This window comes from Sphaerodactylus townsendi, linkage group LG11 (assembly GCF_021028975.2).
Source record: "Sphaerodactylus townsendi isolate TG3544 linkage group LG11, MPM_Stown_v2.3, whole genome shotgun sequence".
In the NCBI taxonomy this organism is placed as follows: domain Eukaryota; kingdom Metazoa; phylum Chordata; class Lepidosauria; order Squamata; family Sphaerodactylidae; genus Sphaerodactylus; species Sphaerodactylus townsendi.
In genome coordinates this window covers 8,570,532-8,588,676 of record NC_059435.1, presented here as the reverse complement: position 1 = coordinate 8,588,676, position 18,145 = coordinate 8,570,532, and the positions used below count along the sequence as shown (strand labels likewise).

The following is an 18,145-nucleotide window of genomic DNA, read 5'->3' as shown; positions in this document are numbered from 1 at the left end:
TCGTATTTGATTAAATATAGTGTGTGTCTATGAAATGCATAAATGTTTATCATGAATCAAAATGCTTCCTTTGCAGTTCAAGCTATAACAGCTCCAGGAACAACTTTGGAGGAACAACTCAATGCGTGTAAAGATGCGGAACCTGCAATCGGTGAGTTCTTGGTCTGTAGCTGAACGGGGAGTATCTTTCAAGATTTTTCATGCAGAGCAGGTTAGCAACCCGATCCACAGAATGCTCACTTAAGAGCCAGCCCTGCTGAAATTGTCAGGCTTACTCTCAAGTAACAGGGTGGCCCAGAGCAGAGCTATGCCCCTCTAATCATCTAAATAAGTTGGCTTAGAAGGCCATGACTCTGCTTGGATTGTACAGCTTGTGGGCAAAGGATTGCTGCTTCATGGTGCTTTGGGAGCTCAACATCAGCTGTAGACAGTCTTAATTATTAAAACGATTTGTTTTGGCATTTATGGTAAAAAATACATTTTTAGATAAAGATGGGAGTGCCTAAATGTTCAGGAAATCTCCCTAAGCCAGTCTGCATGGAGTGGAGCAACTGTGTCTGGGATCTGTTGCCCCAAACGACCGGTGGGGTCTCAAGTGGTATGATGCGTTTTGGCAAATGCAGGCGAATTCTGCATAGGCCAAAAACAATGGTGTGAAAATGGTGTAAACCCATTCAAACCGTTTTAAACCCTTTAACACCGTTTTTGCACCGCTGTTTTTTGGCCCATGTGGTATCTGCCACAGTTTCTACACACAGAGAACCAGCGTGGAAGGGCGAAGGCTAGGCTAGGACCTTTATGCTGGATGCACTGGCTTTCTAGGTGCAGGGGTTTCTTTTGTGTAAGGAGGGACATTGAGACTTTTATACCCCACAGTCAGCCTGAAGAGAGACAGGCACTAAATGGAATTTGGGGCATCCTTGATTGGAGCTTCCTAGTTCCTCTCCTCGCAAAACATGTCCCTGATCTGAACGGAGACTCTGCATGGCGGCTAGTAGGCTCCCAACCTCTTGTATATTTAACCCCTGACCGGCCGAAGAGGTCCTGTTCCTGTAAATGGAAAGTATAAAAAAAGGCTGGCTATCTATTGCACTAATGAAGAACTGAAATACATAGCCAGCCTTTTTAATAACTTCTGCTTCTAGGCACGAACTGTCTAATACCGAGATCTCTTTGGCCTATCAGGGTTAAATATACATTACAGCAATTTGCTGTCCTACCTTTTGGAAAAATTAAGCTTAAAAATGGTTTGACGGGGAGGTGGTGGTAAGTTGTAGCCAGCTATGATGCCCCCTTAAGCAGGGGTCTGCAACCTGCGGCTCTCCAGCTGGCAGGGGCTGATGGGATTTGTAGTCCATTAACATCTGGAGCGCTGCAGGTTGCAGACCCCTGCCCTAGGGTTTTCAAGGTCAGAGCTGTTCAGAGGTGGTTTGTCATTGCATCCCTTTGCCTAGTGACCCTACACATCTTTGGTGGTCTCCCATCCAATTACAAACTGGGGCTGACCTTGCTAAGTTTCCAAGATCTGATGGGATCAGGCTAGCCTAGGTTATTGGGGTCAGAGCAACAATTGGCTGAAGGGTGGGGTAGGAAGTAACTGAAATACAGTATTTCAGTAAATGACATTCTTTCATAACATTTTTGCCTTAAACATAGGCCTCGAATATATAACTGAATATCGGTCGGAGGAAAACCTGGCTTATAAATGTCACCTCTGCGGATGCCTAACAGGTCTAACGCACATGTTCGTGCACGTTTTGGGTGTTAAACACAGGCAAGCATATTTGGTAAGGATTTCTCATTAATGCTGTTTATGATTTTATGGCTTCCTGAAACGATTTGAAATTATTTTCTTGCCAGAGCTGTTTCACTGTTTTCTAAATCACTTTCCTACTGAACTTGTTCTGTGTGAGCTGCGTCCAACATTTTCCCCTCTCCTGATTGTGTTTTTGAGGTTCCCCTGACCCTGGGTCGAAGTTCAGGCAACTCAGTTCAATGAACTTCGACTGGTGGGTTGTTACATGGAATCCTATATTTTTATGCCACTTCTTAATTCTAATTTTTGTTGTCAGCGCTTACACCTTCCATTTCCTAATTAGCCCAAAGCAGCTTACAAAAATGGTCAAGAGACTTTGGAATATCCTTTTAAAATGTTGTTAAAAAGTACAAATAAAATATAAAATTACAAACCCCAAGTGGAATAACAAACAACCCATTAATTGTCTGTGGAAAGTTAGCCAGTCAAGCTCAACTTGGCCCATGCTACTCTCCAGAAAAAGGTACCTGGAAAAGAATAGGCTTAGAAGCAAAAAGTTAACAGCAAGGTTCCCTTATGGATTTATCCTGGAAGTCCATCCCATAATGTCTGGACAGTTGCAGGAAATGCCCAGGAATGAATAGAGGTAGAATGTGCCGGACAGTTATGGATAGAGAGTAGACATGGTTGTGAGGAACAAAATTGTGAAGGATTCGTATTTTACTGTGCTCTTTTATTGACGATTCTAATAACTGAAATACGTTTTGATTTTTATTGATTCTGCTGTAAGCCACTTTGAGTGTGCTTTGTAGAGTAGTAAGCCAATAGTCTAAATCAGTAAATATGTTGACAATATGAGATGTTATCTACTTAAGTGTCAGTAATTGAAACAAGCTACATATAGTAGCTTGTATTTTGTTACGTGTCTCTGTGTGAGCACACGACTGGCCTTGTCCTGGGCTCTCTCTCCTCCTTGCTTTAGCTGGCCTCAGACCGGGAACTAGAGCATGAATCAGCCAGCTCTCCAGGAACCTTCCCAGCCCAAATCCTCCTTGGCCCTTTCTGAATTTGCCCTTACAAAAGGAGAAGCCAGAGAATGGGTCTGGCCCTTCCGTGCCTTCTACTATTGAGTCTGGGGTCACTCAGCCCCAGCCTCTTTTCTGGTTTCACCCCAGCTCACCTTCTGCCCAGGTTGGGTTGGCATCTCTCCCCTCTCTGTTCCCCTTCTCAGGCTCCTCTAGGGCGGTCTCTCTTGGCTCTGACCCATCCTTTATTTATTTTATTTATTCAATTTCATAGACCGCCCTACCCCCGAAGGGCTCAGGGCGGTTCATAAAACAATTGAACACAATACAACGTATGATTTCAATTAAAACAATAAATAAATTAAAACATTAAGACATTAGCAGCAATGATCTTCTATAATTAAAATAAGTAGATGATGTCCGGCGTTAACCCCCGGGAGGGGACTGGCCGATATTCAATCAGCAGATGATATATGGAGCGATAGAAACAACAAAGAGGGGGCGGATTCAGCGGCCAGCCTCACCAAAGGCCCGGTGGAACAGCTCGGTTTTACAGGCCCTGCGGAATTCCCCGAGGTCCCGCAGGGCCCTAACAGATGGAGGAAGAGCGTTCCACCAGGCAGGGGCCAGGGCCGTAAAAGCCCTGGCCTGGGTAGAGGCTAGCCGCATCATGGAGGGACAAGGGACCACCAGTAAATTGGCCTCTGCCGAGCGGAGAGGTCGACTTGGGACATATGGGGTAAGGCGGTCTCGCAGGTATGAGGGCCCCAGGCCGTAAAGGGCCTTAAAGGTCAATACCAACACCTTGAAGACAATCCGGAACTCCACTGGGAGCCCCCCTCACCTCCTTGCTCCGCCTCCTCTCTTCCCAGTCACTGAGTCTGCTAGGCGCCCCGCCTTGGAGCTCCTCCCCAGCTTCCTTGTAAGGTCTCCAAGTCCTGGGTTGGCTGCGGCTTGTTGTGGCGGCATTGGGTGGACTGCCTTGCTCCCAGGACCCCCCCCCCCTTTTGATGACTCTTCTGACTCCTGAGCCAGCCGTGGCTTGTTAAGGTGGCACTGGGTGGGCTGCCGAACTCCTGGGGCCTCTCTCCCACCCCCTACGCAGCCTCCTAGTTCCGGGCTGCGTGTGGCTCGGGAGACTGTGGCTGGTCCGTCCTGTCATGCAATTTCATGATGTTATTACGCTGCACAAGAAAACTGGGAAAATCTGATCACAGTTTCCTTTTCACCCAAGCTGGCTCTTTTTGGAAAGCAGATTGGCCTGCTGGTCCTCTAGACATTGCATGTTGTTTTAAGAGTTTTGAGAGCTAAGCGTATAATAACAATGGCCAGGATCTAAAGGCTGTGTGTGGATCCATCAGGTGTCGCGCTTTGTGAATTCTGGAGGCCTGTTCGTGAGAGGAAAAATGGGCAGCTAATAACATACAGAGAAAAGGCAGACGATCGATGGCCTGTCCTCATTAACTATTTCTTAAAATGTTGGCTTTTAAATGGAGGTTCCAGGGACCAAAGACGAGATCGTAACCACTGGGCTGTGAGAAAGCCAGCAGAGCGGAAGGCTTTGAATATTGGACTATGGTTTGGGAGACCCAGATTCAAATCTCAGCTCTGCCGTGGCAGCTTGCTGGGTGACTTCGGGCCAGTCATTCATTCTCACGCTTATCTACCTTGCTGGGCTGTTGTGAGGATTGAATGGAGGGAAGGGAAAGGGTGATGGATGCTGGCCTGAGCTCCTTAGAATAAATGTGTCCCTATCCATGATGATAAAAGTGTGCCTGTTCGCTGTGTTGGCGTGCCTCACACAGGAAAAGTCCTTGGTTTGAAACAACTAAAGGTGCTCTGAGTGGGGGCCACAGTGCAGTTACAGAGTGCATTCTTTTTGTATATAGAAGAGTCCCAGGTTCATTCTCCAACATCTCTAGTTAAAAGGATTCTCCGGGAAATGAGCTATGGCTATGGGGAGTTGCTGTCAGCTTGGACTGACAGGATTTTGTTAGAACAGGGGTGTCCAATTGGCTAAGCTGACAGGGACTGATGGGAATTGTAGTCCATGAACATCTGGGGCACCAGAGTTGGACACCCCTGGGTTAGATGGACAAATGGTCAGGCTTTGTATAAAAAGCCTGCCTATTTTCACCCAGGATGCACCCCTTCCATTGGATGGCAGGCAGTGCATTTATAAGAGAGGACGGTAAAAGCTGGCCACTTTTGATGCATAGAAAAGTCACCAGTTTTATCTTGTTTTACCTACTTGCTAAACTGAATACGTACGGTGCTGGAAAATAGTGAATTGGTGGTGTTTTTTGTTCCCAGAGAAAACATCACCCTGAAATGGGGAAGGTGAGAGGCCCTGCAGAACGGACCCGTGCAAAACGGATCAAAAGCAGACTTAAAGCATATGCTATGCAAGTTGAACAAGCCGAAGGAAGAAAGCAAATAAAGGTATGAAGCTGTAGCATTTGTTGCTTTGCATTGGGATGTTTGCCTGTGTAATGAAGGCCAAAAAAACAATAACACCCAACCCCAAATGGTGCAGAGGAAAATGAATTCTTAATAATTACTAGCAGGGCCCGGCCACGCGTTGCTGTGGCAGTTGTCCTTCTCATCACAGTCCGCAACCCACACAGATGTCCATGCAGGTCCAATGATGATCCGCAGTATAGCCTTTTGGGATGGTCAAATGGAATCCCTCTTTCCCTTTTCAATTCACATTGTTATATGGTGGTGTCTTGTTTTTAGTATAAGGTAACCCTTTCCTTTCCACAACGGAACTGTCCAGAGTGCGAATCCCGCTATCCATGAGGCTGGCTGGTACACACACAGTCCTGGCTTAGGAAGGCATAACTGGGGCAAGGAGGCTATCCCAGTCAAGCAGCAGAGGCAGGGTGGTGAGGCACTCAGATCGAGGCCAGCTCCCTGGGTTCTTAAAGGGCCACGTGCCAAAGAAGCGGAGCCGGTACTGTTGGTTCGCCCCCACCCCACCCAGTTGTCCTTCAGAAGAAAGGCAACTCCAGCTCAGCTAGTAAAATAGAGCTGTTGCGAATATGGGTGAGGAAGTGGGTAAGTGGTGGTTGGATGTGAGGGAGGGCAGAGTGAGGTGTGTGAGGATGAAGTGGCTGTGTATGAGAGTATGTGAGGTGTGTGGTAGTATTGGGTGAGGCACAGAGAGTGAAAGTTACCTGCATGTGTGTGTAGGGGGGGACCTCACCTGATGTCTCACACGGCAAAGTGTGTATGTGTTTCACTACCGCTCGTATTACCTAACAGTATTACCTATTTACTGTTTTCACTGCTCATCTCTGCCCATCTGTGTGAACATCCTAAGCCCCCAGGCCACAGACAGACAGGCTGCACGGACATTCTAAGGGTGACAGTTAAACACAAACAGCTTCATGGCCTGGTGCGCCAGGAAAAAGACGCTTTACCCTGGCTCAGGTATGGACTTTCGTGATTTGAAGGTCCGATTACCTGCCCGCAACAGGGAAGAACGTCATGTGAAAATTTGGGGGCGATCCGTCCAGCCGTTTCGGCGTTAGGGAGTGACTAACAAAGTCACTCCCTAGCAGGATTTATATGGAACATTTTGAGGAACAAGCCCTGAAAACAGCACCAAAAAAGCCCACCATATGGTTCCGTTATGTGGATGACACATTCACCATTTGGAGCCACGGAGAAGAAGAACTAAACAAGTTCCTGGACCATATCAACAAGATCCAGCCTAACATCCAGTTTACTATGGAAAAAGAAAATGAAGGAAAACTGCCATTTTTAGATGTTTTAGTCATCCGCAAACCAAACCAGCAATTGGGACACACAGTATACAGAAAACCTACACAGACAGATATCTACACAAAACTCCAATCACCATCCAGGGCAAAAGGAGCACCATAAAAACTTTGGTACATCGCGCAAACAGAATCTGTGAACCTCACCTCCTACAAGATGAATTGAATCACCTAAACAGGGCTCTACAGGCTAATGGTTACTCTAATACAGAAACCAGAAGGGCTGCAAGACCACGAACAAGCCACGTGAACAAAGATAAGAGAGCCATCTAGAGGGAAAGTGTTCTTACCATACATCAAGGGAACCACTGATAAGCATAGGAAAACTGATGAAGAAGCACAACCTACAAACAATCTACAGACCCACTAAGAAAATTCAACAGATGCTACGCTCAGCAAAAGGATAAGAGGGATCCTTTAGCAACTGCAGAGAGTCTATCGTGATACCATGCAGCTGTGGACAAGTCTACATAGGAACCACCAAGCGCTTAGTAGCGCAGACACGTATCAAAGAACCACGAAAGGCACTGCAGACTATTTCCGCCAGAAAATCAGCAATAGCAGAGACACATGATAAACCAACCTGGACATAGAATATTATTTGAAAAAACAGAAATTCTGGACCACCCTGAAAGCCACTACGTCAGACTACACAAGCAATTGAAATCCATAAGCACATGGACAATTTTAACAGGAAGGAAGAAACTATGAAAATATGGAACAGAACTTGGCTGCTGGTGTTGAAAATACTAGAGTCAAGACAGTGTCTAACCAGCTCCACACAAACACAGGATGACCATGAACCACACAAAAGAAACAAAGGCCAGGATACTTCTATTCAGATGCTCCACCAGTGACCTATCTCCATTGACACTCCCACGCTATAGTCTTCATTGTTACTCATACTTCTATTCAGATGCCCTCAACTATTGACCTGGTTGCCTTCTTTGTTACTCACAGACAATGTTTCTCCACCCACCCTGGACACTCCAACAGATATATATACTCCACTTGCTTTCCCAACATCAGATCCTCTGAAGATGCCAGCCACAGATGCAGGCGAAACGTCAGGAGAGAATGCTGCTAGAACACGGCCATACAGCCCGGAAACCACACAGCACCCAAGTGATTCCGGCCGTGAAAGCCTTCGACAAAACAAAGTCACTGTTAGCTTTTTATATATATATATATTGCAATCCATATGCATTTCATGTGTAGCTTTGTCAGGGGGTATCATTCAGATTCATTTTAGTAATATATTGCATGAAATTACTTGCTGCAAAAAAGAAAAAGGTACCGTGAGATTGTGTGATGTATCTGACATTAAGATCAATGAAAGAAGACATACTTGGCATGCATTTTAAAAAGAGGATGCAGTATCTGGAGCAGGATTTGATAATCAGGAAGGAACTGCCACGGGAGATATTGGTGAAGAAGAAGAATACAGGTTCCTCTCAGAGGCGCTGAAGAAGAAAAAATCCTTTTAGATGTGGCTACCAGAAGGACTGGTTTTTACCTTCGCTGGAAATGAACAGAAGATATCTGATATACAAGAAGCAAGAAAATTCATCAGCCAGAATAAAAAAGACTTTTAAAGTATAGTATTTCAAGACAGAAAAGTTAGATGTTTAGAAAATATGATGGAAGGGGAAATTTTTAAAATTAAATTATTCAAAAAATAGCAGAGGTTAATTAGAAGATTAGGAAGAACAATAACATATTTGTGGGTATACATATATGTGTGTGGGTATGTAATAGCAGAATTCTAGATGGGTCATGACATAATTTAGATTGTATATTCAAGTATCTAATCAAATTATAAATGATATAGAAAAATTTTTAGTAGAAAGTAGAAAACTGGTATAAGAGATTTTGATCATTGAATATAGAATGTATTGTATATGATGAAGGCGAGATGGGAGTCATGTAGTTTTATCTGTTTTTAATCTGTTAATCTATGGCCCTTTCCGCACGGACAAACTACGACGTCATGGAAATGGCAAAAAAAGCGTCACAGCGAAAGCGTTCACATGCGCTGCGGCAGAGGTGCGCGGCGCCGTCGCGAAAACTGTCAACCGGCACGAAGCCGCGGTAATAAAAAAGTCGCCAGGAATGGAGGTTTTTCAAATACGGCGCTCCGAGGCTGCAGTCGTGCAAACCGCTGCCACGGAGTCGGTGCCAAAAATGGCGACTGCCGAACGCCAGCCCACACTGGCGGCAGCCATGTTGGGGAGGGTTCATCATCTTGTAGTTTTGTAATTCTAATTTTTAAAAAAAAACAGAACAGTGGTTTGATCTTTTGGCTGGCTGGAAGTGTGACAGTCCAGCTGTGAGCACACTTCTCCCTAACCTTTGCTTGTAGCCAACTGTAGCCCTCAAGCATTTTGGAATGTTAAGTTGCCTTTACTCGTTTCAATATATGGCCTGTGACCAAGGTACTTGAAATATCAGCTCCAACATCTTTATGACCTCATCTTCTAAAATTAGCTCAGTAGCACCCAGAGGTTCCTTTTCACAAAGGCACCTTGCCCAGAGATTTAGGTGCCATATAAACATATTCTGTGTGCCCAGGCTTTCTATAAGTGTTTCTTTCTGATCTCGGCTGGCCTTCCCATTTTAACTATTTTAAAGCATCTCTATACCTAACTGTTTGACCATTGCCTTTGTACTTGCACAGGAAATATGTAACACCACTGTCTTAGTTACTGGGACACACGGGGTTACAGAACCACAGACTATGTCTGTTGCATTTTTATATGGGCATGATGTGGTATCCTTATCTCATGGCTGTCAGTGAGAACATATTAGTCATTTCACAAAGGATGGATTTGATTTAAATCATACCAATTTAAATCACTCGTCAGTAAGACTTTATTTAAATCATGGCTTTCTGTACAAAGGCTCATTCTTATTGTTAATAATGGTATTGTAAATAAAGCTTATTCTTAATATTTACAACTATATGAAGGTTTCATTTTTAGAATAATAACTTTTCATATTAGTTTTACTGTTATATCAAGAAATTACTGATTTGGCTAAACTGTTAGAAATGCACACATAGATAATTATGAAATTATTGCAAGGAGAAACCTCTGAAATGGATTAATGGAATTAATTTTCCAAAAAAATGTAAACCGTGCATGAATATACTGTCTCATGCTACGTACGGTAGTTAAAAACTGGAACTTATTATCTATAGCCAAGTATGCTATAGAGAAAGCATGACTGAACTCTTTCCATGTCACAGCTCCATGCTTGTATCCACAGTGGGATTCTGTATAGTAATTGCATGGTGATTTTAGCATTAAATGCCTTAATGGCAGCAGGTACAAATTCATGGCCTTTGGTGCGAAAATAGCGACTGATGGCCTTGCAACTCAGTTTGCTTGATTCAATAGCCAATTTCCTTTGGGTAACCCAAGAGGAGTTGTAATTAAAGTGGAGACCCAAGTATTTAAAATGTTTGACCTGTTCAAACTGTTCATTGTTTATTGGCCAACTGAATGGTCTCCAAGAACAAGCAAAACCCATTATTTTTGACTTTGTGAAATTAAGCCGCCAGGTATTATTATTATAACTACAGTATTCAACACATCGTGCCAGTAAACATTTCAAGCCAGGTGTTGTACGGGAGAGTAATATAGCGTCATCAGCATATAAAAGTAAAGATATGGTCGTTTGATTAAAAGTAGGGCAGTGCGAGGAATCCTCCAGCAGAAAGGAAGCCAGATCACTTAAAAAAAGATTAAATAGGGTCGGGACCAAAACACATTCCTGTTTGACACCCCTGTTAATTGATATGTGAGAACTAAGTATACCATCAGGAGAGCATTTGACTTGACAGGTAGTATTATGATGTAAGGCCATTACTAATGTAAGTAGCCTTCTGTCAGTTCTTAGGTTAACCAGTTTTCTCCACAGTAGGTCTCTGGAGACAGAGTCAAAGGCCCCCTTTAAATCCAAAAAGGCCACAAACAGGGATGATTTGCTTCCACTAAGTGTGGATGGTTCTCATGCAGGTGATGTCCTGGGCACCCATAAGCCAAGCAATATACTGTGCATTTATATGGACTAGCACAGCGTTGGTGAACCTCTGACACATGTAAAAGGTGTCATGCCATGATGTTTTGGGCAACACGACAAAGTTCTCAGAAGCACCAATTGCCATGGAGGAGAAACGGGGGGCCGAGGGATGGGTTACTGCTCATCTACACAGCTCACACTGCAGCAGTTAGATTTGAGGGGCAGGGACAACGACAGTCCTGAGCCCACCTATGTGAGCAGCAGCTGTGGTCACATGAGAATTTAGTTGCGATCTCCCCATGCGGCTCTACTTCTCTGTTGTGGAGTGTGGTGGGAGTGGGGGTGACACCCCAGCAGATTCAAGTTGGGCATCATCCAGATTTTTTACATGCTGAGCCCAAAAGCTTTGCCATCACTCGACTAGCAGAATTGGCAGGGTGGTGGCAATGATGGGCAAATAGTTCTGTGAAAAATAGTTCTAGGAATGGACTTTTAGGAGGTGCTGAACATTCCTGTGTGTGTTTTTTTGTCAAACCACAGTAGAGATATGTACAGACAAGCAGATCACCTGGACCAGCTGAACATTGAGTATCACAGTGTGATCCTTAAAAATATTACGTCAGTCCCGGTGTGATTTGTAATTAGAAGTGTTTGAATTCAGATGAATATTTCTGTAAAACAACAAAGTTATGTTTTAATGGAATATTTCTGCAAAACAAAAAAGTCGTGTTTTACTCAAATATTGATTAAAAGGTCTTCTTTTCCCTTTAGAGTACAACGGATCGTCCTAATGAAAAAGGTAAGGTGTTGCAGTGTATGGTACCCCTTTTAGCATTAGGCATACTCTTAGCATACATCACTGTATCCCACTTTTCTCTCCAATGGGGACCCCAAATGATTTACGATGTTGTTCTGTTCTGAAAATCCTCACAGTGACAATCCCTTGATGTAGGTTATGTTGACAAGTGAGATTTATGTTGATTTATGTTGTGTTGACAAGTGAGATCCAGCAAGCTTCCATATCAGAGTGAAGATTTGAAACTGGGTTTCCCACCTCCTCGTCTGATGCTTTGAATACTACATTATTTTGGGTATGCATGGGGATAACTTCTTGTGTCTGCTCATTGTAAACACATTTACTATAGTCTGTCTCAGAAAAAGATGTTAGTAGGATTATATATCTGTCTGCCATGGAACTCAACATGCCAGACCTCCTTTATTGAAGAATGCTCTGTCTGGGTCCTAGTGCCTACCTAGCCCTGTACCTCCCCCCTCCCCCCATCTGAAAGTAAAAATACATGATGACGTTCAGTTTAATTATACAACCTAAATGCTCCTGTGTCCATGTTCAATAATGTACCATGTTCAAAGTACCATGTTCAATAATGCACAAAATAATGGTTTGACAAAGGCAGTGCATAAAAGTGAATGAAAATTCTCATGTTTGTTCAGTACTATATTCTAATGTAGTCAATTCTAGTCGATATTATAGCTACCAAAATCGACTGTATTCTAGTCGATTTATGGCTATCAGTCTTGATCCTCTTTGATCTGAGATTGCAAATGCCTTAATAGACCAGGTGCTCGGGAGCAACAGCCGCAGTATACCATTGCTTTCACATCCTGCAGGTGAGCTCCCAAAGGCACCTGGTGGGCCACTGTGAGTAGCAGAGAGCTGGACTAGATGGACTCTGGACTGATCCAGAAGCTAGTTCTTATGTTCTTATGTTCTTAATGCTGAAGCTTACAATTTTCTTGACCCCCCGTACCTCAACTGACTAATATCTTTTTCTGAGACAGTATAGGAAGATTGTGCCATGAGTAGCACTTATTTGCCAGATTAGAGTGTTGACCTAAAATCACAGCCTAATGTCACTCAGAGTGAAATGTGAAGCAGTTCAGTTGGTTCTCTTGATCATGGGGAAAACAATTGCAAAGTTTGTTAAAGATCCAGAAGTTAAACTTTGGATGAATTTCAGCCCCAGCCCCCCCCCCCCCAGTTAGTGTTCATGAAACCCCAATATTTTTAAATTTTTTTGCATCAGAGTGTAACATTGCAAAATATACATAACATAGTATGACAGTGTTAAGTGCAGATGTAAAAAAACCTCAGTAAATATGTTTTCTTGAAACAGGTAAATTATTTGAACTGACATTTAGAAGGTTTCACAAACTTAAGTCCATGACATGACTCCAGCTGAAATTTTCATATCTTCTTTCATTTTACAGATGACATATGTTCAGTGGACGTTGCAGACTCTTCCATCACTTGGTTTACCTCAGGTGAGCTGTTAGAATGAATGAATGAAGGCCCTATACTTAAAAACTGTTAGATGTGCGTAACTTCCAGTATTTGTGATGTGACGGTCACATTTAATCTGATCTCTAATGTCCCTTGTGAGAACTGGAAGGTTGCTATAACATGTACTCTGAGAACTTTGATGGCTCATAAGCCATGAACTCAGTTGTTCAGTGAGTGTTTACACTTGTTCTGTGAGAGTTTACACTTAATATGCATTGATAGACATGTGCATTGTGTACATATCAAGGCACTTCCAAAAACCACCTAATAGTTCTTGGGTGTTTTAAAAGACTAAGAGTGGCATTTACTTTATCAAACGGATGACATAGACTGATGTGTTTTTATACATATAGAAGTAATTGAATGTGGGTGTTTTCATCTAGATCTGAAATGAAGATTAAAAGGTCAAACTTTGAGCAAGCAGAGATGCTTTCGTTACAGTGGGTCCTTTGAATACAGTGGAACCTCGGTTTTCGTTGGTAATCCGTCCAAAAAGAATCGATGAAAAAAGAAAAGGATGAAATCCGAGGCAAACTTTTCCATAGGAATCAATGAAAATCCAATTAATCCGTTCTAGGCACTCCAAAAAACATACCAAAAACACATTTTTGGGTGAATAAGCACAGTGTTTAATGCTGAAAACAGTAGCAAACAATAACACTCAGGGACCATTAGCTTCAGAACCAGTGGACCCAATGTCTAAGCAGAGAAAGCTGTCCAAAGAGGGTCTGTTCCGGCCTCCTTTAAGCATTTGTCTGGAAATGGGGCAAGACATTGGTCATTAAGCAAGTTGCAGACGTGGCCTGCAACAGCTTTGTCCGGGTGATTTTTCTATCCATAAACCCCTTCGCCTTTTGGTTAAGCAAATCAATGAAGAACTAAGGCAGAATTCGATGAAAACCAGACGATTTTTTTTCAGTGAAAGCCGGAAACGATGAAAACTTCAAACCGATGAAAACCTGGGAGCAGCAGTGAAATCCGTGGTCCCACTGTACATAATTGGACATGGTTGCTTTGGAGATACTCTTGATAGGCCCTTGGTTTGTTCATTTATTTGTAAATATTTATATCCCACCTTATACAAGCAACTCTTGGTGGCTTACATGGGTTAAAAACAATTTAAAAACCACAATTAAAACATCATAAATAAAATATAACAAGTAAAACAATAACAAAAGTAGTGTTAAAATAACCCTACTCCCCTCCCCCCCCCCACCAGCTGTAGGTGAAATAGCCAAGAGGCTTACTTGTTCCATATTTTGAGGGTAAATAATAATATTCATTACAGCTGATGTTCCCTGGCATAGTTAAGGCTCCTCTTTTTCTAGAGATTTGTGTAATCATGTAATTAGAGTTAATTTCTTGGGTCTCCTGATTCAAGGCTTGAATAGACATTGGATATGTAACTGCCTTTTTATTTCTGCAGTTCTAGTTGCTTGTCTGAACCATGGTTAAAAGAAGGCTTCATATTTATATCCTTGAAGAAAATATTTTTGGGGCACATCTTACAGCATGGTTTCATCAGTCAGTAGACTAGAAGCTAAAAGAACCCCCAAATAGTAGTTTTGATTGCTTCACATTGAAAGTTTGCTACTTTCATATATGGCAATGCAATGCAAGTCCGCACTTTGAAGAATTACTTAATATGGTTAATTTATTTTGTAGATGATGCTGAGGAAAAAAAGAAAGAAGATATGAAACCAGTGGCAAAAGAAGCTGCTAAGTACGTTTTCAGATGGTTAACAGTTTATTTCGAGAAACCCAAGCAGGTAGATCCATTAGTTTGCTGTAGCAAAATAAACAGAAGTTCAGTGGCACCTGCACAAAATTCATACAGCATTTCATTTCCAGGAGGGTCGTGGTTGGTATATTGGGTCAAGAGTCGCTGAGAGACTTCTAATCTGGAGAACTGGGTTCAATTTCCCATTCCTCCACATGAAACCTGCTGAGTGACCCTGAATCAGTCACAATTCTCCCAGAACTCTTTCAGCCCACTCAGAGGCCGGCAATGGCAAACCACCTCCAAACATCTCTTGCCTTGAGAGTCCCTCATGAAGGTGGGATCAGCAATTCTCACCAGTTCGAGGTGATTACTAATTACTTGTGTGTGTGCGAGGGTTCCTAATTGGAGTCCGCTTTTCCGTTAGAAATTCCGGCCAGGTCGAAATCATAAAGTCCTGTTGTTTCCGTGTGGCGGCTGGTTAGCGAAGGTGAAAGCGGGATAATTCTCCCTGTTGGGCTGTTTTAAAAATGTTTTAGAAATATGGTAGTTTGTTTAGCGAAAATATCGCTGCTTTAATTTCTAGAAACAAAATTAAGTATTTGAAAATGGCCAAATGTTGAGCAGGCAGTCAATTAAAGGAGAAGTCGTTGTTTCTGTTGGCAGTAGACGATAGGACTTGCTATAATGAGTTTAAATTATGGACAGAAAGATACCAGCTGGAAATCAGAAACTTTTTTTTACAGTAAGAGTTTTTTACAGTAACAGAGAAATTATTAATGCCCTTCCCACGAGGTGCGATACATTGCCGTGCTCAGCCCGATTGGCTACGCCACTGTTTGAATCCCACCCCCATGGGAACCTGTTACTGAAATTTTTGGATCCCACCACTGGTCCTACGGGGTCACCATAACACAGCTGTGACTTGATGGCACACACCCACCCACCCAAAAACTGGAATAAATGTACTTAATCTTTAAGTTGCCACTGGAGTCCTGCTTAGTTTGGCAATAGCCTTTGGAAATAGCTTGAAGGAAGTGTTTCTGCTTAAATGTGTCCTCTCTGAATCGTTTTCGTTATTTTAGAACGTGAGTCTCCAATTCACAGGGAATATTTGAGTGGTTTCTTTGATCTGTAGTGTTCACAGCACAAGTAAAGTTCTTCTGCAGGTGCACTGTTGGTTTCTAGGAGACCTAGGTCAGTGGTGGTGAACCTTTTTGAGACCGAGTGCCCAAATTGCAACCCAAACCCCACTTATTTATCGCAAAGTGCCAACCCCACAATATAACCCGAATGCTGATGTTTTAGTTTAGAAAAAAACGGTTGGCTCCCTCTTCCTCCACCCCACCTGCTCGAGCAGGGGCCAGCCTGCTCTAGCCTCCAGCAAGTCCCGTTAAGCACGGCTCTGGCCTCTCTAGCATCTCTGCCTCCTCCCACACCAGGGCGGCGGCCTGCCGAACTGGGCACCGAGCCCACCGGCACGGAGTCCTCCCTGCTCACCTTGGTGCCGCGTCGTGCTCAATGTTGAGCCAGCCCTAGTGTGTGGGGGGTGATTTTCGCCCCACACTTGGCTGGCAGCTGTGTCGCGTGCCCACAGAGGGCTCCAGTGCCCACCTCTGGCACCCGTGCCATAGGTTCGCCATCACTGACCTAGGTGATCTCCTCTGTTTCCCCCAAGTCCAGTTGTTAGTGTATTCTTTTCAGTTCAGAAGGCAGAATGTTCTCATGTGAAAAAAATACAGGCAACTCATGTTTCTTGGCGAGTATTTGAAGACGGTGTGGGAAACTTTCTTTTCATGGGGCTTCATGTTCCTTTGGGCCCTTCCTCTGAGACTTCAGTCCATCTGCATTTTTTTGCTGCATTCTATTTTTTTCCTGAATTTATTTCTGGCATTGTGTTCCCAAATGGTTGTCCTCTGTTTTGAGAACATTCCAGAAATGCTCCCAGCCATTTGTGGAGCAGGTACAGCGGAGGATTTCCTGAACTATTCCACTGCACCATTCACAAGGAGATCATTAAGAAAAGTCTTGACCTTTGTCTAACAGGAGCAGCAGTGGTGTAGGAGGTTAAGAGCTAGTGTATCTAATCTGGAGGAACTGGGTTTGATTCCCTGCTCTGCTGTGACGTCAGGCTTATCCTGGGGAATTCGTTAGCCTGTACACTCCATAGCCAGCTCTGGCCACCTACCTCACAGGGTGTTTGTTGTGAGGGGGGAAGGGCAAGGAGATTGTAAGCCCCTTTGAGTCTCCTACAGGAGAGAAAGGGGGGATATAAATCCAAACTCCTCCTCCTCCTGCTGCTGCTGCTGCTGCTTCCTCCTCCTCCTCCTCCTCCTCCTCCTCCTCTTCTTCTCCTTCTTCTCCTTCTTCTCCTTCTTCTCCTTCTTCTCCTTCTTCTTCTTCTTCTTCTTCCAGTTGCCAATAGGCGGGATTCAGTAGATCCATTTAACTGATGGTGGCTCCTTCCTCCGATGCAAGAGGTTTTAAGGAGCCCTTTGCATCAGAGACGATGCCTTGCAATGGAGGAGGATACCACTATTAGTAGAATAGACCCAGAGAATCCAGCCACTTATATGCAAGAGAGATACAAGTATGTAACATAGAAGAAGGAAAAAGAAAGAAGTTTGGATTTATACCTTGCCTTTCTCTCCTGTAAGGAGACTCCAAGGGGCTTACAAACTCGATTCCCTTACTTTTCCCACCACAGACACCTTGTGAGGTAGGCAAGACTGAGAGAGTTCGGAGATAACTATGACTAGCCCCAGGTTACCCAGCAGTCTTCATGTGTAGGAGCTGGGAAACAAATCTAGTATAGCAGATAAGAGTCCGCTGCTCTTGTGGAGGAGTGGGAATCAAACCCAGTCCGCCAGATCAGAGTCCACAGCTCTTATCCAGTACACCACGTTGACTCTCTTAAGTACTTCTTATTGGAGTTATTACATAGGTACCTCTTGGAGTACAATACTTCAGTCTGTACTGAGACATATTTCCATGATGCTTTTCAGTAGGGCGCCCCAAAGTTGTGCCTGCAGCATCCATTTTGTGGTGGTGCCCACTGGGCTGTTTCAGAATGCCAAAGATGCACGCAGGGTCAAAAAGATTGCGGATCCAGATTGGTAGAGTGTGGCAATGGAGGTGGGAGGGTAATACGGTAAACCTGACTGAATGCTTATAGGACAGTGGTGGCAAACCTATGGCACAGGTGCCAGAGGTGGCACTCAGAGCCCTCTACGTGGGCACGCACAGAGTGCTCCCCCCCACATCCAGGCTGGCCTGGACCGCTGGGCTCGATTATTAGCATTAAACCTAAGACTAGTTTTGGGAGGTGGCACTGCGGAAAGTAACCCTGTTAAAGTGCTGTTAAACCCACTGATTTTCTTCATGTAAGAACTAAAAGCGATCCTTTACCTGGGGTAAAAGCTCAGTTGCTGGCAATGGGGCTTGCTTCTGAGTAAACCCTCCTAGAATTAAGTGATTCACCCGTTGGAAAGAGTTGCCGCGGTTGCTTCAAAGCAGCCACCGACTACCACCAAG

At 43.8% G+C, this 18,145-nt stretch overlaps 1 protein-coding gene across 1 annotated transcript in view; it reads left to right on the top strand.

The window, feature by feature from the left end:
- Window positions 1–18,145, top strand: part of LOC125440553 — a 43,362-nt gene that overhangs the window by 16,495 nt on the left and 8,722 nt on the right. Inside the window, exons 8-13 of the mRNA XM_048510426.1 lie at window positions 77–151; window positions 1,657–1,787; window positions 5,095–5,223; window positions 11,361–11,388; window positions 12,819–12,872; window positions 14,557–14,614. Coding sequence (XP_048366383.1) covers window positions 77–151; window positions 1,657–1,787; window positions 5,095–5,223; window positions 11,361–11,388; window positions 12,819–12,872; window positions 14,557–14,614 — 475 coding nt within the window. The remainder of the gene's footprint in view (window positions 1–76; window positions 152–1,656; window positions 1,788–5,094; window positions 5,224–11,360; window positions 11,389–12,818; window positions 12,873–14,556; window positions 14,615–18,145) is intronic.